The 21,918-nt window shown below is 37.9% G+C and overlaps 2 protein-coding genes across 5 annotated transcripts in view; one reads left to right on the top strand and one right to left on the bottom strand.

Annotated features, from left to right (window-relative positions):
• Nucleotides 1–3,672, bottom strand: part of TOGARAM1 (TOG array regulator of axonemal microtubules 1) — a 112,248-nt gene extending 108,576 nt beyond the window's left edge. For 2 of the 3 annotated variants that reach the window (XM_012504421.2, XM_030813851.1), the window contains exon 1: nt 1,395–3,672. In XM_012504421.2, the coding sequence (XP_012359875.2) occupies nt 1,395–3,440 (2,046 nt within the window). In that variant the 5' untranslated portion in view covers nt 3,441–3,672. The remainder of the gene's footprint in view (nt 1–1,394) is intronic. The other variant, XM_030813850.1, reaches the window with a different exon arrangement.
• A 221-nt stretch (nt 3,673–3,893) lies between these two features.
• The window catches only part of KLHL28 (kelch like family member 28), a 37,538-nt gene continuing 19,513 nt past the window's right edge, over nt 3,894–21,918 (top strand). The window contains exons 1-2 of one of the 2 annotated variants that reach the window (XM_030813844.1): nt 3,894–4,264; nt 20,802–21,700. In XM_030813844.1, the coding sequence (XP_030669704.1) occupies nt 20,802–21,700 (899 nt within the window). In that variant the 5' untranslated portion in view covers nt 3,894–4,264. The remainder of the gene's footprint in view (nt 4,265–20,801; nt 21,701–21,918) is intronic. The other variant, XM_030813841.1, reaches the window with a different exon arrangement.

Genomic DNA, 21,918 nt, shown 5'->3' with positions numbered 1-21,918 from the left:
AAAAAAAAAAATTACTATTTGTAAGCCCCCAGTATAACAAATGATACAGGTAAAGAGCATTGGTGGATGCTAAACACAGTGGGTGAAAAGTTGTTGGGGTACTCTTAGGGTCTCAAAGTATCATTTACTGATTATATGCTAATTCTAAAGAGGAAAATATACCTTTACAATGGAGAGATGTGGCTATTACCACCTTATCCAAACAGTAAAATTAAGCATCACCAGTGACATGACAGCCTTATATCATTTGCCTCATAATGTAATGTACTGTGAAGTTCACACTACTTATCATCTACTTAATATATACGTATCTCCTATGTAACATTTTCCTAAAAATATTTATTTTGAACCTAATCAAGTAAACATATAAATTTAAAACTTGGGACATTCTACAAAACTACCCCAAACCCTTTTTATAAAAGGCCAGTGCCATGAAAAAACAAAGAAACAAACAAGTAGGATATTATTCTAGATAAAATTACAAGGGACGTTAACCACGTGAACCCTGACTAGATCCTGGATGATAAAAGTAAAACAAGAAATATAAAACTTTTGGAGACAATTGGGGAAATTTAAATACAGCCTGTCTGTTACATATTATTGAATTACCACTAATAGTCTGAGGTGCAATAATGATTTATGGTTATAAAGAAGAATGTCATTCTTAGGAGACATATGACGAGATATTTTGGAGTGAAATCTCAAGATATCCACAATTTACTTTCAAATGGTTCAGCAAATATGGAGGAAATATGTCAAGATGTTACAAATGGTAAATATAGATGAAGTATATGGGTATTCATTGTACTCTTACCTATATATTTGGAATTTTTTAAATAAAATCTTTGGGGGGAAAATCTCAGTTCAAATGTCGTATCTTCTGTAGAGGTCTTTTTTTTTTTTTTTACTTTTCTAGTGGAATTATTTTTTCTATCTTCAGTATTCCTGCAGGACTCTTTATATTTCTACTTTAGCACTTAACGAATTTATTAATCGCTAATTCCTAGGTCTGACCTTTTTCCTATACTGTGTGAAACTGGCCTCACCTTCATTCCCAGAATTTAGCTCTTTATCTGGCACCTACTAGGTATTCAATGTTTGTTGTATGAATGAGATAAACTGACACGCTACAGTAACAAACTAAAACTGAATCTAGGTATTGTCTATATCACATGTGTCTCAAATTTAATTAAATCTATCAAGCAGGAAGCCTATTAGATGGTCCTTTGTGATCTGTACCATTATCATGAGTACCAACATTCAAATGGATTTAAAATCGATTTAAAACAAAGCATAACATGTTTCCCTCAAGCAGGCTGACCCTTAAGTCATCACAGGCATATTTTCATTTAAAGTCTTCACACTTTCAACTCAAGAAAATTAGAGAAGCATACCTGCTCTATATCCTTGGAAGTGGAGGTCTGGTTTTCTCCCATGATTCCAGGCTGCTCATTTTCCCATGGCAATTTATTTTTTCCTTTTCCTGCACTTAATACCCTTCGGGTACAGATAGTTGGGCTGTAAGATCCATAAATTTGCATGCTGTCCCTCACATGGTCACCACAGTGACAGTGTGAACTCTGAGTTCTGTTACCAGCCAAAAGCCAGTCCGTATCTGCTCCATGTGCCAAATGGTTTGACCTACCCCCGGCAGAAGATGGCATCAGTACTGCATATTCCACAAATCCCTGCTCTGTCAGCCTCGGTAAGGTTTTCCTAGCCAATCTGGCCTGCACAGCATTCATCACTCCGTCTCCATTATCTTGCAGTTCAACAGTATCCACAGCTTTAAAAAGGATGCTGGTTTTACCTGAGCCCATTGATGATGCCAATACGGCAAAAGCTTCTAAAGCTGCTTGGCGTACCCTGCGTTTGCTATCTACAAGAGCTGGGGCAAGATCAAAGGACAGTTTGGGCAAGTCAAAATCCTCACTAGGATAGGTCAGCAGGCAGCAGATGCAAATGTTCACCACCTCCTCTCTCACTCTGGAATGCTTATGTTTGAGATGTTCTAAGAGTAAATAAAGCACCTGCTGAGGTCCTACTTCCTTCGTTAGCTTGAGGAAGATTTTCATGTATTCTTGTTTGATCACCAACTTGTTGTCTGCCAGCACTTTGACAGAAGTTGCTATAACTGGTCCCAAGAACTGCTGTACCTGCTCTCCAAGGCGAATAACCAGTAAATGCAGGACTTGAAGTGTGCCATGGACCACTTTGAAGTTAGAATCGTCTAACAAGTTATATAGCAAACTAATGAAGCCAACAAGACTAGAATGAGGAGTAGAACTAGGGTTAAATTTTCCCAGCACCTGCTTTAGTTCTTCGACGGCCTGGGTCCGGTTCTTATAGTCTTCCTGATCCAATAATCGTGAATGCAGCTCCTGAGGAATAATCCCAAATTTAAGATTGCTGTTGGAAAGAGTCACTGCACAGGGAAGGGGATCTTGAGGAAATCTAGAGGCTTCGAGTTCCAAATAATAAGGAACCTGACTTCCGAACTGGGACTCCAGGCGGCGATTGTAGTGTCTCCTCAGGGCAGAGGGCAGACGAGAAATATAAGATTGAAACCTGTCTTGGCCAAGTCGCTCCCCAATTTGTTGAAGTGCGGAGAAAGCTGTCTCAGATTCTTCTTCTTTCTCCTGATCACCAAGCTTTCGAGCTAGGGATATTATCACCTCGGTGAGATCCAGACCAAGCAACAAGTCCTCAGTAGTAAGCAAGATAGGAAGCAGTAGTGCTGTGGAAGCTCTAAGTCGGGCATCGGTACTTTCCAGTCCTTGTTGTATAAGCGTTCTCAGCACCTCTCCAGAACCACGTTTCAGACATATATGAAGGATCTGCAGCGCATCTTTCCGCAGGGCTGGATTCTCTTCCCGTAACGACACAACTAGTTGAGGCAAAAGTGCTAAGCTAAAGGCCTCTTCAAGCTGGCCTGCCTCCCCCTGACCCCGGAGAACGTCCGAGAGAAGTTGCAAGCAGAGCCGCTTCTCATCACTACCTCCTTCCACAAGCACTCGGCCCAGTGCCCAATACAAAGCTTCCTTGCGTCGGGGGAAGCCAAGTCGACCGCCCCGCCGCGGCAAAACAGCTTGCAAAGCCTGAAAGGCCTCAGAAGGATCCGGGGCAGTGCGGAGAAGTTGAAGGAGCCGAGTCTCCTCTTCATCTCCCCCTGACAAACCGCCTCCAGACTCAGACCAGCTGCTTGAGACTGCCTCCGAGGGCATCAAGAGGGCCGAGGCCAGAGGCGAAGTTGTAGTGGGGCAGGAACCGTGGTCCCCCGCAGCTCCACGGCAGTAGTAGTTTTTCTCTCCTCTCATAATGCCCCCAACTCGACTATCAGCAGTCTCTGGGGCGGAAGGACGACTGCGGCTCTGGAGCCGATAGGTAGAGAGGACTGGAAAGGGCGGCAGCAGAAGCCGCGCGGAGGGGGCAGCCGCCATGCAGGGTTGTCAGCTGGCGATGGTTGGAAGAAACCATTGCCGTCTCCGAAGGGCTTGGTGGAGCCCACACTTCCAGATCCTCTCCAAGCCCCAAGCTGCAGAAGAGAAAAAAGAACAGCTTCAGCCTGCCGCCCGGCCGCCCCCAACTCCGGGAGGCAGCCTCTGGCAAAATGGCCCCCGTCTGAGCCCTAGACCCTACAGCTGCCACCGGGCGTAACCAAGGGCACCACGTGACCAAACCGATTGCTTCCATGGTGATGCACCCAGCGCGCACCTCTTGACCCGGAAATCCACTTGCCGTCATGAATGCTGGGTTATGTAGTCCACGTCAGGTGTTGAGACTAGGCCAAAGTCTCCTGAAGAGGAAGTCAGAACGTTGTAAACGTAGCTACAGCGGAGAAGGGAGGAGGGGTGAAGACATTTGACGGATGTGACGCTTTCCTTGCTCTGGGCGGAAGTTGCCCGCCCCACCCGTAAGAGTTAGGGTTTGACCGGAGCTAGTGAGGGTCCATCCCAGGCTTCAATTGTCCGCGGCTCCTCCTCCTGTCGCTGCCCGTGTGATTACTGGGACTCAGGTATTTTCCTTTTGCTGTCCTCCAGCAGTGCAGGCTTTGGCAGTGTTTTGCCCGAATGCCGCTGGTGCTAGAGTAAGAGGCAAAGGACTGAGCGGAGCAGGTGGAAAGAGAGGCGACATCTTCTTGTGCAGGGCTCGTTACCCTTGTAAACGCGTTACCGTCTACCACCCTGAGGAACTGCGATCCTTTCCTCTTGCCATCTGCTTATCAGGACAGAAGATCTGGACCACGGCCAAGCTCACAAATCGGGTATTTTTTTTTCAATTCCTGGTCTTTGGGGCCTTTATTCGCCTCCCCCTTCTCCGTTGTCGATTTCTCTTAACCCTCCGGCCGTAGAGGATTAATTTTTTTGTTTGTTTGCTTGTTTGTTTTGGGCCACGTTTCCTTGCCCTCATCACTTTGCGTTTTCTTTACAACGTACATAATCTGGAAATAGGTCTGGTTTTTTTTCCCCTGTAGCTAACCGCCTCTCCCTTAGACGTTATCAAAATCTTTCCTTCTAATGCAGTTCCTCTGTGGGACTCTCCCCTAACCTCCGCCCCCTCCGTCTGCCGCCCTAGCCTCCCTGCTGGATCCTCAAGCGTCTCTGCAGCCTTTCAGTCTCCTAGAGACCGAGATTGCGAAGACAATTTCACTTGCGGTGGAAGTTCTTGGCATCATGGTTCTAAGAGAATTCTGCCTTGTGGATTTAGGAATTATAGTAGACATTATTTTAGGCGAACTGAGAATTTTGTGTGCATTTTCTCCTTCTCATAAATGATACTTAAACGGACACAGTGAAAGAGCTGGAGTGTCTAGTGTGAGCCTGAATGCTTTGGAGTGGGGAAGAGAGATTTTTTTTTTTTTTTGTGAAGGAATAATACAATTACTTTTGAATGACTCGTGCGAAAAGTCTAAGTTATCATTTGAAGACCCAAATTTATGCACTTCAAATGCAAGTATTCCTACCCTGCTCTGTACCAGGTGGGATTTCTCTCAAATACTTTTTAAAGTCTTGGAATAATTGAGTCCGTATGCCAAACAGCTTTATAAATAATGCTCCCAGCTGATGCAAGTGCAAAAATAATTTCTGGATTTTTGCCTTAAAGTACGATTTGAATATCAGTTTTGTTTTGTTTTGTTTTATGGGGGTGGGGTGGGGAATAGATTATTAATGTAAATGAGGCTGTGTAAATATACATCCTATGTTTTGGTTTAAATTCTAGGCTGTTACTTTGGTTTTAGTGAGCCATCTTCGTGTTTAAATGAATCCGCCTAAATTAGGTTTAGCTAGCATGTTTCATTTTAGGGACAGGTTAAAGACAGGGAGATGAAAAACACGAAATGATTGTAGCAGTTGTCAATGAGAAAGTGTCTGGTTCTCATAGTTCCGACCTAAGAAGCTCAAATGTGTAGACTTCTACGCATGTATTGCCCAGACTTGAGGAACCCAGTTCAAACTAACCTAGAGAATGATGTACACATTACAGTGTCCGTTTATGTTGGATCAGAATTTTCAAGTTGAAAATCCAGTGCACTCTTTCTTGTATCCAAGAACTTGGGAAGCCAAGTTAATAACTAGAGGTTGTGTGGTAATCATGGAATCACAGAAAAGGAACTTCGAAAGTCTTAAATGAGAGACGTGGATACTTAAGCAGTTATCATGCCCTGTTCCTGGGAACAAAGCAAGATGAATCTTCCTTTTGACTCTTGTTTTTTTAGGTCCCTGTGGGTCACTCTACATTACAGATTGCAATTTATTTTTTATCTGTTACATTTTGTCTCTTTGATTGAAGACTTAGAAGATGCATTAGTGTCCATAGTGGATATTTAGGAAGTGGGACTTCATCAGCATCATGTCTTACTGATGATCTTTTAGAGTTATTTTGTGGAACATAAATCTCATTCATTGAGTGTGTATTCTGTTTGTTCCGAAGCAGATTTTTTTTTAATCTTTGGAAATCTAGGAATTCCTCGTATATTGACTTAAAAAGCCTTTTGTATTTAATCATATATAGAGAGAGTACAAATTTATAATCGATTTTTAGAATAGTAGAATGCACTCTTAGGTGTTTTATTAATAGTACACCTCAGAAAGTTAAAAGGAAGTGGTTAAGGATACATTGAAAATTGCAAATTCAGCTAAAACAAGTTTAAAATTTCAATAATTTCAAGAATGTAGTTAAATTAGTGAATTATAGGAATGTGTGTGCTACATATGTTAATTTTTTTTAGCTGAACTTAAGGGTAAACACAATTGCCCTAAAAACTTACTTTATTTCCAGAATCAGAGATAATACATTAGTTCCCTGGGCGAATCACTATGATTTTTCTGTGTTCTTACTCAAATTTTACAGACATCCAGGAATATTGAACGTCAGTGTGAATTCTGTAAACTATTAAGAATTTTGTATAGTTTGAGAAGTTATTGTGAAGAAATGCTACGCAAATGAAAGTTGCTATTAATATTAACAAACAATTATAATAATACCATGTTTTGAGTATTTGCTATGTGCCATGCACCATGCTAGGTACTTAGTAAATATTAACTCATTTAATCCTTACAATAATTTTTTGAGGTTACATCTTCTACATTTGAACTATGGAACATTTTATGGGTGTTTCTACAAAAGAGTAATTGGACCGAGGAAGAAAGTAAAACTCACATTTGCTTAGAGCTTGGAGAAGGTTTTGGTGGAGGTCAGTGTAGAAACTTTAGGATAAAATTAGATTTTTTCCATTATTATTCATATATTTTATTATATATCTTTTGATTATATATTTTTTAATTTATTATTTTTTCTTTCAATCCTTGGTTGAACATTATATATATTTTAATCTATCCTTTTTGGATTTCTATTCAAAATCTTTTTAGCTTCTTGTTTGAGGTAACACTTCAATAAGTTAAGAAATTATGAGCTTATTTTATACAGGATTGAATCGGTTTTCTTGATGTATATGAGTGATATACTTTCATCTACTTAGGTTTATCTTCCAAAGCCATTACGTATTTCTGTCTTCAGTCAAAACTATAATTTTAAACAAAAATCCAACTTGTATTACACATTAATTACTGTGTATAAGTTAACAGAATTTCACATCTGTTGCAGTTTTTCAGTGGACAGGGATTAATTATGTAACTTAGACGCCTGTCATAACATGGATTCAGAAATAACACAGAAGAAAGCAAGTTCAAAGTCATTACCACATCCAGTAAGAGCTCTTGACAGGCTTCTAATTTTACTTTTGTTTGTCAAGGAATAATAAAAGTCAAATCTCAGATAAAAGGAAAATATCCTAACTTGTTCCATAGGCTCACTGATAAAATTATATACCATTATTAGTTGAATTATCCTATGAGGAAAGTTGAACTGTGGGAAAGAAATTTAAGAAAAGAGCAGATGTGATAAAATATTCTCCTAGTTTCATAAATCATTTCTTATTTTCTCCTTTTAAAGAAAACTGTCTGTTTGAATTTTTTTTTAAGAGTAATCTTGATTTCTCTTCACCATTTATTTACTCTGGGTGTGATCTATATTTATATAGTGGCAGATAATTGCCTCCCAACTGATTTCAGCACCACTGTTTTGTGGCTTAGGTGTCAATTAAGTAGATAGGTACAAAACTCGCAACTTGACCTTCATTAACTTGGTTTCACAACCTAAAGTTAAGTTACTGTAGACTATGGAAAGTTTGATTTTAATTTTAATTTCAAATAGATACTTTTTATTCGATATTGACTAATGCAGTTACCAAGATTCAGAATACTATTGTTTGTTTTATCATTAAAAAAAAAAAAACTACGGCAGAGATATGGAGGAACCTGATATACCAAATCTGCTTTTAGACAAATACTGAAAGGCAATGATTGTTCCATGGATCCTTCTTTATTTCATTTTAAAGCCCTGTGTATTTTTGTATCTAATGTGTGTTTATAAAGATTTTATATGAATGATCTATCCTCTTTGGATTTCTATTCTGCACATTTTTAATTTGTTGTTTGAGTTAAAATTTTAATAAGATTAAGAAATTATGAGCTTTTTTAATAAATGAGGCAGTGTAATAGAATATTTAAGAATTACATAGACAGAGTGCTAAGGTTTAAATCTTGCCTTGGACTTAATTTCTCTGTGCCTCAAATTTCTTTATCTGTAAAACGGTAGTAATAATAACAGTTCCGATTATATTGTTGCTCTGAGGATGAAAGGAATTAATATATGTTAAAAGCTTAGACGGTTAACTGGTACATTATGACAGTCAAAGGTATTCTAGATGCTCTTTTGTAGAATAATTTCATTTTATGAGAAGTAATAACAATTATAAATTGATTCAGTAAATATTTTAAGCAGCTCAACATTGTTTGGCATTTAATTTTTTGTATGTAATGTGTAGAGAGCATTGTTCTAAGATTAAGAAAACATTCTAGTCCCAGTAATGTTTTTTACTAATTATGTGATTTTGCTAATTCATTTAAACTCCCTGAACTTAGGATTCTAAATCTGTCTTATTCAAAATTTAGTGCCTTATATTTTCTGTTTTTTAAGAAAAAACTCTCTTACTGTGCAAAATTTCAAAAACATTTAAAAGCAGAACTATATGATGAACATCTATTTACCTGTCACGCATCTTCAATAGTTATCAACTCATGACGGCATCTATATCCCCTTCCACTCCCTCATCCCCTATTATTTTGCAGTAAATCCTAACAACATATTATTTCATCTACAAATATTTCAATACAGCTGGTCATGGGGGCTGACACTTGTAATCGCAGCTGTTTGGGAGGCCAATGCAGGAGGATTGCTTGAGGCCAAAAGTTCAAGACCAGCCTGGACAAATAGTGAGATCCCATCTCTACAAAAAATAAAAACAAAAAATATTAGCCAGGCATGGTAGCATGCGCCTGTAGTTCTAGCTACTCAGGAGGCTGAGGATGGAGAATCCCTTGAGCCCAGGAATTCAAGGTTACAGTAAGCTATAATTGCACCATTGCACACCAATTTCAGTATATATTTGTAAAAGAAAAAAGCTCTTAAAAACACAACCACAATACCACTATTTAGCAACAAAAAATAGCAGTGATTAATTAATATATTAATAATCCAGTCAGTGTGTAAATTTCCAACTGTTTTCTAAATATGTGGGTGCACACACAAGTCTATGGTTCACAGGTTGTATTTGATTGATATGGCTTTTAGATTTATAGATTCGTTCTCTTTATTTCTTGCAGTTTATTTGTTGAAGAATTTAGTTTATTTTACAAGACTTTTCACAGTTGGTGTGTTTTTGCTAATTGCATCTTTCTGGTGTTGTTTAACATGATTTTTCTATTTTCTATATTTTATGTAAATTAATAGTTGGAGCTAGAGAATTGACTGTAGTTTAATTTGCTTGACTTTGGTGTGTGTTGGGGGTGGGATGTAAGAATACTCATGGGTGTTATGTTTTTCCATCAGAAGGTCCAATTATCTAGCTATCTCTCTTTTTGTGGTATAAACAGCCCTTCACAATCAATGCCCATTATTTATTAAGGATGCAAAATGGTAATATTCCATTATTCCTTCTTTATTTATTAACAGGGATACTTTTAAAAAGAGAAATTTGGCCAGGTGTAGGGGCTCATGCCTGTAACCCCAGTACTTTGGGAGGCCAAGGTGGGAGGATCGCTTAAGACCAGCAGATGAAGACTAGTTCCGGCAAGGTAGTAAGACCCTATCTCTTAAAAAACAAAAAACTCATCTATTTGGAAACCCAGTAGTACTGTTAGTGTAGGAAAGACATAATAAATGTTTGATTATTTCTTTTTGTTTACTAGGTTTCAAATAATGAGTTGCTACATTAGCATCCTCCAGTGGTGATCGTTAGGACTTTTTTGAAGTATCATTATTAACTCATGCATTTAAAATATCTGATATCATTTAATCAATTGCAGTTATTATTATTGATGATCAGTTTGTCCTGTCTTTGACTAGTGAAAGCCTATTCAGTTTGGCCCCTGAATATTTATTATATGACTCTTGTAGTATTTGATACCTTTCTTGCTACCTAGGATTTATTTATTTATTATTATTATTATTATTTTTTTTTTTTTGAGACGGAGTCTCGCTCTGTCGCCCAGGCTGGAGTGCAGTGGCGCAATCTCGGCTCACTGCAAGCTCCGCCTCCCGGGTTCACGCCATTCTCCTGCCTCAGCCTCTCCGATTAGCTGGGACTACAGGCGCCCGCCACCACGCCCGGGTAATTTTTTGTATTTTTAGTAGAGACGGGGTTGCACCGTGGTGTTGATCTCCTGACCTCGTGATCCGCCTGCTTCGGCCTCCCAAAGTGCTGGGATTACAAGCGTGAGCCACCGCGCCCGGCCGGATTTATTTATTTTGAGACAGGGCCTCACTGTGTCTCCCAGGCTGGAGTGCAGTTGTGCAATCACTGCACACTGCAGCCTCGACCTCCTGGGCACAAACAGTTCTCCTAGCTCAGCCCCCCAAGTAGCTGAGACTACAGGCATGTGCCACCACATCCAGCTAATTTTTTTGTTTGTTTTTTTTCTTTGTAGAGACGGAGTTTCACCGTGTTGCCCAGGCTGATCTCAAAACTCCTGGGCTCAAGCTATCCTCCCACCTTAGCCTCCCAAAGTGCTGGGATTACACTACCTAGGATTTAGATTCCAAATTTGTCTTGACATCTTCTGCCCCAGACATGGTATCAGCTGTTTGCCCAAGGAGTTCTGTTCTCTTTGAGGGAAACGGTATTTAGAGAGTACATCTGAATGCTAGAAATGTTCTTTGCTACTGTGATGGTCAGTTTCTAGACCTTTTCAGTAGACAGAGCTAGGAAATATAATTTATTTTTTTCCTTAAAATAATATTACATATATTTAATATGTATGTATAGCTCACATGTATTTTATGTATTATATATAAATTATGTATTAGTATATATGAATATTTATTGTTATTTATATACATATATTTATTCTTACACTTTTTATTCAAATACAGACTATGAGGTTTGTAATTAACATCTTAGTGTTATATCTTTATCTTCTTTTTCCCATACCCAGAATCCTAGATCACAGTGACCCTAAGGTTGATAGAATATCATATCATTACTCATTTGCTTTATAGCACAATGCACACATTAACAGTGTCACAATACAAATAAACAGTGTCTTCATCAACAATGCGATTACTGAAAACAGCATAAGATATGTTTTTTAGGGCATATCACAATAGAGACTGTCAGATTACTGTTTTAAAGTTATTTGTCATGGTATGGTAAGGCCACTAACTAGATATTTTCTTCCTTTGTGTTTTCAATTTTCAAATTTCTTATGGATCATGTTTTTAAGATTTAATTGTGCTTTATAATTACGTAAAATACTTTTCTGATTCCACAGTCAAATCTATGAAACAGAGTATATTCAAAGATATCTCCTTCTATTTCTATCATGTAGTCTTTAGTTCCATACCTCCTCTTGTAGGTAACCTTTAAAAGTATATATTGTGTAAAATTTCCTTTTTTTAATAGAAATGATTATGTATATTTGTGATCTTTCCTATTATAGATAAATGGTGACACACTAAACACACTTTGTTTAGATCAGGGAGATCACTGCAGAGTATTCTATACAGAGATTCCCCATTCCTTTTCATCACTGTGTAGTACTCCATTGTGTGGATGCTCTGTAGTTTTCACAACCATTCTTTTGTTGCTGGACATGAGAGTTGTTTTAAAAATCTTGGTCAGTTGCCTTTTGGTCTCTCAAATATGAGGAATAAGAAACATGAGTATATTATTTTGTTTTTATAAATCTGCAGTTATTATTAGCCTTATGGATTTGTCTTTATACATTTTTGCCAGTGTAATTTTTGGAGAGATTCTTAGAAGCAGGGTTGTTGGGTCAAAGGATAAATCCAAATGTAATTTTGCTAGATTTTGACAGATTTACCTCTGGAGGTTTTGTATCATTTTCTATTGCCACAGCAACGAGTGAGATTTCCTGTTTCTCATATCCTCGCCAACAGACTATACTGTCAAGAGAGAATTGTTGGCCGGGCGCGGTGGCTCACGCTTGTAATCCCAGCACTTTGGGAGGCCGAGGCAGGCGGATCACGAGGTCAGGAGATCGAGACCACGGTGAAACCCTGTCTCTACTAAAAACACAAAAAATTAGCCGGGCGTGGTGGCGGGCGCCTGTAGTCCCAGCTACTCGGAGAGGCTGAGGCAGGAGAATGGCGTGAACCCGGGAGGCGGAGCTTGCAGTGAGCCAAGATCGCGCCATGGCACTCCAGCCTGGGTGACAGAGCGAGACTCCGTCTCAAAAAAAAAAAAAAAGAGAGAATTGTTAACTCCATGTATTAATTTATTTGATTTTAAGTGAAGTTGAGCAATTTTTGTATGGTTGAAATCAGTTATGTTTTTAACAAACATCTGTTTGTTTCTTTAACCAATTTTTCCTATAGGGCTAGAGAATTTTAGAAATATTTTATATATTGCTGATATATATTTTATATATGCTACAAATATTTTTCTCAGTCTCATTTATATTTTTACTTACGATTTCTTTATTCCACGTTTTTAAAATGTAATCAGTTTTACCTGTTTTTTCACTGATGTCTTCTGGATTTTGTTTCAAAGTTAGGCAACTGTTCCCTAGTCTCAGGTTGTCTGTTTGTTTTCCATTACTTATAAGAAAATATCTGAAACTGGATAATTTATAAATAAAAGGAATTTATTTCTTACAGTTATGGAGGCTGAGAACTCTAAGGTCAAGGGGGCCACATCTGGTGTGAGCTTTCTTGGGGCTGCATCTGGTGGGAGCCTTCTTGCTGGTAGGACCTCTGCAGAGTCCTAAGGCAGCACAAGGCCTCACATGGTGAGGGGGCTGTGAGTATGCTAGCTCAGCTCTCTCTTCCTCTTCTTATAAAGCCACTGGTCCCACTCCTGTGATAACCCTTTAAGTTGCTAACACGTTAATTCATTAATGCATAAGTGGATCAATCCATTCATAAGGATTCTGCCAATCACCTCTTGAAAGCCCTACCTCTCAATACTACTGCACTGGGGACTAAATTTCAACATAAGTTTTTACCCCTATTTTATTCTAATATTTATATAATTACATTTTTCATATATATATACCTCTGATTCATTTGGAATTTATCCTGTTGCTGTAGGTATGTAGCAGAAATCTAGTTTTACCTGTTTCCAAATGGCTATTCCGTTATCTCAACACATTTATTTAAATGTTTCTCTTTTCCCTCGCTGAGATGCGACCTTTATCATATACTGAACCTGCATATCTAAATGATCTACTTTTATATTTTCCGTTCTCCATTGATCTATTTTTCCTTACATACTTCTCATTTAATCCTAATCCACAACAAATTTTACAAATGAGAATGTTTAAGCTTAGAATAAGTAATTTGCCCAAGTATCAAATAGCCCAGCTATTAAGTCGCAAAATGTAGACTTAAATCCAAATCTCTCCGACTCTAAAATCAATGCTTTTACTCACTGTTCTTTCCTGTTTTTTTACGGTACTTACCCTCCTTTTACGCAAAGTGGTTACTCAGGTAAATGAAACTGCCAGTGTAAAACTGTTTGACAAATGTGGGGCTTTGAGGATTGGAAAGTATTACTTCTTTGAATTACTTTTTTTAGCCATTTGTGGGTAGATAGCTGAGAACCAAATATAGTCACAGTTGTCATGTATAATTTTGAAGGCATTATAGTTTTTGAGCCAAACGGAGTGGTGGACACCTGTAGTCCCAGCTACTGATGAGGCTGAGGCAAGTAGATCGCTTGAACCTAGGAGTCTGAGGTTGCATTGCGCCATGATCATGCCTTTGAATAGCCACTGCACCCCAGCCTGGGCAAGACAGTGAGATCCTGTCTCTAAAAGACTTTCATTTTAAATATTTCTTAAAAATGATTTTCAGTAATTTTTAAGCTGTTAAACTTGAGCTATAGATATTTTAACTGGTTCTGGAACTTTTGGCTAAGAATAACCTGGAGGACTTAAAACAGTTTGTCCATTTCCTGCAACCCCACTGCCCTATGTAGTTTCTGATTGCTTACAACTGTGATGGGGCTCAAGAATTTACATTTCTAGCAGGTTCCCAAATGTTGCTAATGCTGTTGGTACAGGGATCATATTTGAAAACCACTGTTTTAAAAACTGTATATTTGAGGCTGGGCGCGGTGGCTCACGCTTGTAATCCCAGCACATTGGGAGGCCGAGGCGGGCGGATCACGAGGTCAGGAGATCGAGACCATGGTGAAACCCCGTCTCTACTAAAAAAAATCCAAAAAATCAGCCGGGCGTGGTGGCGGGCGCCTGTAGTCCCAGCTACTGGGAGAGGCTGAGGCAGAAGAATGGCGTGAACCCGGGAGGCGGAGCTTGCAGTGAGCCGAGATTGCGCCACTGCACTCCAGCCTGGGCGACAGAGCGAGACTCCGTCTCAAAAAAAAAAAAAAAAAAAAAAAAACTCTGTATTTGAAAATGTTAGTAATCTGTGCATTTTTCTAAAGTCATATTTTTTGAGAGAGGAAAGGGGCCAAATTAAAAATTTTAAGATTTAATTTGGTCACGCTCAGTGGCTCACACCTGTAATCCCAGCACTTTAGAAGGCCAGGGTGGGTGATTGTTTGAGTCCAGGAGTTCGAGACTAGCCTAGGCAACGTGGTGCAACTCCTTCTCTACAAAAACAATACAAAAACTAGCTGGGTGTGGTGGTGTGTGCCTGTAGCCCCAGCTACTTGGGAGGCTGCAGTGGGAGAATCACCTGAGCCCAGGAGGTCAAGGCTGCAGTGAGTAAGCTAAGATCTCGCCACCGCACCCCAGCCAGGGCAACAGGAATGAGACCCTGTCTGAAAAACAAAAACAAAAACAAAAACAAAACAAAACAAACAAAAAAAAATTATGTTATGGAAAACTGCTAGTGTAATTCATTTTAAGTTCCCTATTTTTACCTTGCCTTGTTGAAGTTGCTTGTTTTGATTAAGCATTAAACTGTAATTTTTAAAATTAAACTTTATTCTCAGTAGTTCTTACAAGGAATGAAAGTATATCATTTGCATCTAATACAATTATAAAAATATGCATAGGCTTTCTTTTATGAAGTTACTTTTACCAGTGCCTTTTCTTTGGCCCATTTTAAACACTTTGATAATTTCTATTATTATAGAATAAAATGAACCATGCTGGTTCAAATGAATAGAATGTTTTACTCACTAGTTGGAATGGCCGGAAAATATTTAAAAGGTTTTAACAACATAGATCTAGGAAAGTGAGATAAAGCAGTGTTATAGGGGCATAAGTGTAGGGGAACAACTTTGTCGTGGTACTCTGGTCACCTTGCGTGTATCCATGTAGGCAAAGACTTGGACCTCAGGACTGCAGCTTATCCGTGGCTTGACACACCTTGTGATTCTCCTGGAATATGAGAGGGTGAGAGGCCTCTAAGGAACTGCTATGAGGTCATCTCCCAATTTCCCACTCACCCCTCTATTTCCTCTACAAGTGTGTCATGAGACAGTTTCTCTTCACTTCCCTGGTTGTGATTAGGTATTAGACTTTTGACCGCACCCCACACCCTTAGAATAGAGCTACAGAATAGAAAACTGCTTAGCCATAGTTTTTACTGGGCCAGCTCCTTTTTTGTGTTACCATTTTTGATGTGCGGGACAAGCATCCAGGCAGTTTACTCTTTGGCTAATCTTCTTTTCACTTTGTAAGTAATAAACTATGTAAATCTAATAAGCCATCTAAATTTTAAAATGGCGCATATGTCTCTTTACTGATAGAATTAGTGAGGCTTTGGCCTGGCTTTGGTAGGTATTTGTTCCCTGGACAGTAAGCAAACTTCCTTCCTTTTTTGGTATGCATGGAAAGGCATTTCATGGATATAGTTGGTAATAACCAAGCTTTTTTAAGGTTGATGAACAATAAAAATAAATAACGTCTACCAATTATTGAGTGCTTACGTACCAGCACATAGAAAGGCATATTTACAACTGCTTTTTATACAATTTTGTCTGTTTTTTTACAAATGAGAAAACTGAAACTTTTGGCTGAATTTCCCAAGGTCACATAATACAGACCATTGTACTGTAACCTGGGAAGCCTGATACCAAAGCCCAGTCACTTAAAGCTATACTGCATATCATACAAATATATGCATGTGTGTATATTTATGTGTTGTGTGTGTACATACATGTATGTTTGTATTTACAGACCTATATTGTGTCATGAATGCATGCATGTCATATGTTGATGGTAATTTACCAGTTTTGAATTGGGTACACAAAAATTAGGTTAACAATATAGGATCTATCACTATGTGATTCCTAATTATATTAAAAATGAATCTAGTCAATAATTCATAACCTTGATTTGAGAATCAACAATTCTGTGATACTTGTGTTGCCCAGGGTATCAGAGAAGACAGTGTGGATTTCTTATCTAATAGTGAGAGGTAGTGCAACATAGAAAGTTGACTACCTCTTAAGGGACAACTCGAAGAATTTACTAGTAATAACTCAAGTTTATTAAGAGCCTACTAAGTGATAGGCCCTATTCTGAGCCCTTTTTATGTATAAACTCATTTAATCCTCAAAACAACCCTATATTATAATTGTTATTCCTGCTGTTGTTGAGTAACTTTCATTCCTTGGTTTTTCATGTGATAATTCAGACCTCCTGTTTTCCCAGACTCAGTACCTCGGTTCCATTACCTGTAAGACATGATTTGAATTTCTGCTCTTCATCAGGTGTTACAGTCTGTTTAGATCCCTTTCAAAGGATGATACCCAAAATCTGTAGTACAGATATGAACTGACATTTGCAGAGCAAAGCAAAAATTTCTCCTCTGTTGTTCTGTGTATTATAGTTCTGTTACTGCAGCTTAAACCCATATAAGTTTATGGTGTTAAAATAGTACTGCAATTAAAATCCCTAAACCTGTTAAACACGTTCTACAGATGCGTCTTTTCTCTCTTATTCTATACTTGGGTAGTTGGTTTGGAATCTGCTATAGAATTTTTACATTTATCCCTTTTAAATTTCTTCTTGTTAGATATCAAGTCTTTCGGGATCCTTATTGTGTTAGTCAATGCTTTTGCTGTCCTTTGCAGCTTCATGTCATCTTCAAAGTTCAGGACATAAAATACCTTCATCTTGGCCTTACAGAATACCACTAGAAACATCCCTCTAGGCCTCATTCCATTAAGTGGTATACTCTGGGGGGTATTTGTTCCACTAATTTAGCTAACTGAACTGGCTTATATTTTTTTTAGTTTTGTTCTTTGAAAAATCATGAAGGGCATCATAAAATTATTTACTAGTATCTCGTTAAGTATCAAGTCTACTTTTCTGATCTACAAGTCTTCTAAATACATTTTTAAAAAGAAACAAACCTAGTCTATAACATGTCTTATTATTTTTAGCTCATATATCCTAATCCTAAAGATCTCTACATCTCCTTGTTGGTATTCACAAGTCAAATCTTTAATAATTTGTTTTAGAATGTTATCTGAAATTAACAGAAATCTTACCATATTGTAGAATTTACTGTCTTATTTTTGAAAATAGTCTTCAGTCCTGTGGCACTGGTAATGATTCAAGAATCTCATTTGCAGGCTGTTTTAAATATCTTGAAACGTAATTGTTTAGTCTGAGAGAGAGATGAATTTACGAAGTGACTAGGTCTCCTTTTTCAATCCCTTCTCTTATTTTTCGCATACATTTTCCTTTTCTGTTGTTCATCCTTCACTTTTTAGTCTACCATTCTCCTTGTTAAATCAGAAAATGAGAGTTGAAGGGGGTATGTTTTACAGAGCAACACATATAATTGAATTAATTGCATGTAAAGGAATATGGTAAATAAATGCTTATAGACGTCCAGGTAAAGTTAATTTTTGATCTTGAGTTTTGACAATTTGAATTGGAGGAAAGGAAGATCAGAGAAGAAAGGTTATAGACAAAATCTAACGTGTGGTAAGAAAATATTTGGGAGATAGCAAGTTTTATATAGAGCTATAGTCATTACATGAGCATCATAAGAGTAAAAGGTCATTGTGGGAAAGAATGGGAATTAGTGAAAGTGGGGATATTGGGAAGCGGCAATTTAGTACAGTGAGACGTAAGTACTATATTCTTAACACCTCAAGCTGTATATTGTGTAGAACTTTATACTTTGGAGAATCACTTTCAGGTAAACTTCTGAGATAAGTGGGGTATTCTTATTTTATGAATGAAACAATTAATATTTAGATTAAGAAAGGCTGGTACCTATTATTCCACCTAGTAATATAATTTAAGATCCAGATGGGACTAAAACTCATTACCTTATATTTCCAAAGTCTGTTCTTCACTGATATGTTTTATCTCTATCGCCTCACTACTACCATAGTACTACTGTAGTACAGTATCACTTATAGTTTATCGTGTTTTTATGTACATTGTCTGATTTGATTCTCAAAAACCTCAGCTACAATAATACCTGAATAATAAAGTACAGGTATTATTATGATCTCATTCTGCAAATAAGGAAAACAAAGGTTGAGAAGGTAAAGTTAACGAGGACTGCTTTCTTAACCCCGTTACCTATTTTTTCTATCTACTTGCCTTTCCTGTTATTCATTCTTCACTTTTAAGTCTGGATTTTAACTTTTTCATAAAACTGAGGCTAAAAGAAGTTACATAGGTTAAAAAGGTCAACAGTGGAATAACTAACAGAATGTGTACAGATCTAAACTTATGCCTTCTGATTGCCATCTACTTACTAGTATGTATTATGTTCTGGAAAAAAAGTACCTACTGGAAGACCCAGAAGCTTCTTGGGCCTTGGTTATTCCATGACTGCAATAACATTTGAGAATTCTTCTAGTAGATAGGTGTGAGATTATTTGCAGAGATCAGCAATGGAGGCTGTTATCAGCTGGAAAGTGGCCATATTAACATAATTTATTAACTGACTTAAAATTCATTGTGAAATAAGTATGAAACAATTATGTACGTGACAAAGATAAAAATTTCAAGAGTTGGACTTTTTCCACTTAAAATGTGTAAGAATGAAGTGCTATACTCTCTCAATAGCATTCAAAATGTTTGAATTGATGGAATTGATGGTTTTAAGATGGAAACCAAATGTATTTTTTCATTATTGCTATAATTTGTGATTGAAATATGAGTGAGACAGGAAGGAAATAGCTTATATTGTATACATGTCCTGTATTCCTTTTGTCTAGTCTAAGCAGCTGCTACAGTCCATTCTGAAATATCCATGTATTAATTCTTAAGGTTACTGTAACGAATTACACAAACTCAGTTGCTTCAAACAAAACAAATGTATTCTCTGACAGTTTTGAAGGCCAGAAGTCTGAAATTTGTGTCAGTGGGCTAAAATTAAGGTGGCAGGACCATGCTCCTTCCAGAAGCTCTACGGGAGAATCTCTTCTTGGCTCTTCTAGCTTCTGGTGACTGCCAGCATTCCTTGGTTTGTGGCTGGAGCACTCTAGTCTCTGACTCTTTAGTCACGTGACCTCCTGTCTGTGTCACGTCTCCTGCCTTCTTATAAGGTACATGTTGATTGCATTTTGGGCCCACTTGGATAATCCAGGATCATGTCCCCATCTCAAAATTTTTAATCCTTTCCAAACTCTCTTTTGCCATTTAAAGTAATATTCACAGATTCCAGGGATAGGGATGTGAATGTCATTTGGGGAGTCATTATTCTGCCTACCATAGTCTTTATTGTCTCTCCGCTTTCTTTTCTTTTTCATCCCTTTTCTTCCCTGCTATTTTTATTCTTTTTCATCTTCGAGAAGCACAAAGTGGCAAGTAGATTGAGTGGGCATGATCTGAATCAGTGATCAAGAGTTGAGGCTGGGTGCGGTGGCTCATGCCTGTAATCCCAGCACTTTGAGAAGCGAAGCGAGTGGATCACTTGAGGTTGGGAGTTTGAGACCAGCCTGGCCAACATGGTGAAACCTTGTCTCTACTAAAAATATAAAAATTAGCCAGGCGTGTTAACAGGTGCCTGTAATCCCAGCCACTTGGGAGGCTAAGGCAGGAGAATCACTTGAACCTGGGAGGCAGAGGTTGCAGTGAGCCAAGATCATGCCCCTGGATTCCAGCCTGGGCAACAGAGTGAGATTCCATCTAAAAAAAAAAAAAAAGAGTTGAGTGGTTATGGTATATATAGATCAGTAAGTGAGCCTTATTGCCTTCATTATGGAACTTTGGATTCTGTTCATAATTAATTAATTAATTGGTGGTAGTGGTACCTTCATTAAGTGCAGCACTCTCTATCAAAGCAGTTATTGAAATTTTGGGTAAAGTGTGTTAACATGAAATTTCTGCCCAATTAAAACATCTGTTGGTTGGCAAATAGTGTTGTTTGTTCTACGTATAATTTTACTTTAAGCAAGTTTTTCCCCTCATATTTTCATTTTATTTCAGTGATAGCTCAGACTTGAATTTAATGCAAGGGAAACAAAATGAAAAAGTTGGTAGAGTTTTGATCCAAAAGTCCGTTATCAGAGATTTTTTTGGTTCGGGGCATCTCATGTAACCTTTTGGGCTTCCATTTCCTAATATCTATAATAAACAAGTTGAATGATGTGATTGTTAAATCCCTTCTAACTTTGAAAGCCTCTAGTTCTAGTATTTACTATGAAGTATTTAAAAACCAATGAACAGGCAAATAAATTACAAATCTGATTATTCTGTACTATTTGAAAAGCAGTGTTATTGACAAGATTACTTTGAAATAACTATCTATGCTTTTTTATTTTTCTGTAGATGGACCACACATCCCCGACCTACATGCTTGCTAACTTAACCCACTTGCATTCTGAACAACTTCTGCAGGGCTTGAATCTTCTTCGCCAACATCACGAACTCTGTGACATCATTCTTCGAGTAGGTGATGTTAAAATTCATGCTCACAAAGTGGTACTTGCCAGTGTCAGCCCATATTTCAAAGCTATGTTCACTGGAAACCTTTCTGAAAAAGAGAACAGTGAGGTTGAGTTTCAATGCATTGATGAAACTGCTCTCCAGGCCATTGTGGAGTATGCCTATACAGGGACTGTTTTTATTTCTCAGGACACAGTTGAATCTCTCCTGCCAGCAGCAAACCTACTCCAGATAAAACTTGTCCTGAAAGAATGTTGTGCATTTCTTGAAAGCCAACTAGATCCTGGTAATTGTATTGGAATTTCTCGTTTTGCAGAAACATATGGTTGCCGTGACCTTTATTTGGCAGCCACTAAATACATATGCCAGAATTTTGAAGCTGTTTGCCAGACTGAAGAGTTTTTTGAGCTTACACATGCTGACTTAGATGAAATTGTTTCCAATGACTGTTTGAATGTAGCTACCGAAGAGACTGTTTTTTATGCATTAGAGTCTTGGATCAAGTATGATGTACAAGAACGCCAGAAATACTTAGCACAGTTACTAAACAGTGTACGATTACCATTGTTGAGTGTGAAGTTTCTCACTAGACTATATGAAGCAAATCATCTTATTCGTGATGATCGCACTTGTAAACATCTTCTGAATGAAGCCCTAAAGTACCACTTTATGCCTGAACATAGACTCTCTCATCAGACAGTCTTGATGACACGACCTCGCTGTGCTCCCAAAGTACTTTGTGCAGTAGGAGGGAAATCTGGACTCTTTGCCTGTTTGGATAGGTAAATAGAAGGCTTTCCTAAATGAATGATGCTAATTGATTTTATGCTTTTTAAATGTGCAGATTTTCTATATTTTAAAAATAGTTTGATTTCCCTTTTTACTTTTCTTTTCTTCTTTTTAGTTTTTCTTCTTCCTAAAATACTTACATGATTGTTTTTATTATATTGTCATTCATTCTGTACAATACTCTCAATTATTAACCACCTCCCCGAGTGCA

Source organism: Nomascus leucogenys, chromosome 1a (genome assembly GCF_006542625.1).
Source record: "Nomascus leucogenys isolate Asia chromosome 1a, Asia_NLE_v1, whole genome shotgun sequence".
NCBI classification, from domain to species: Eukaryota; Metazoa; Chordata; class Mammalia; order Primates; family Hylobatidae; genus Nomascus; species Nomascus leucogenys.
This window is presented reverse-complemented; position numbering and strand designations above follow the sequence as displayed.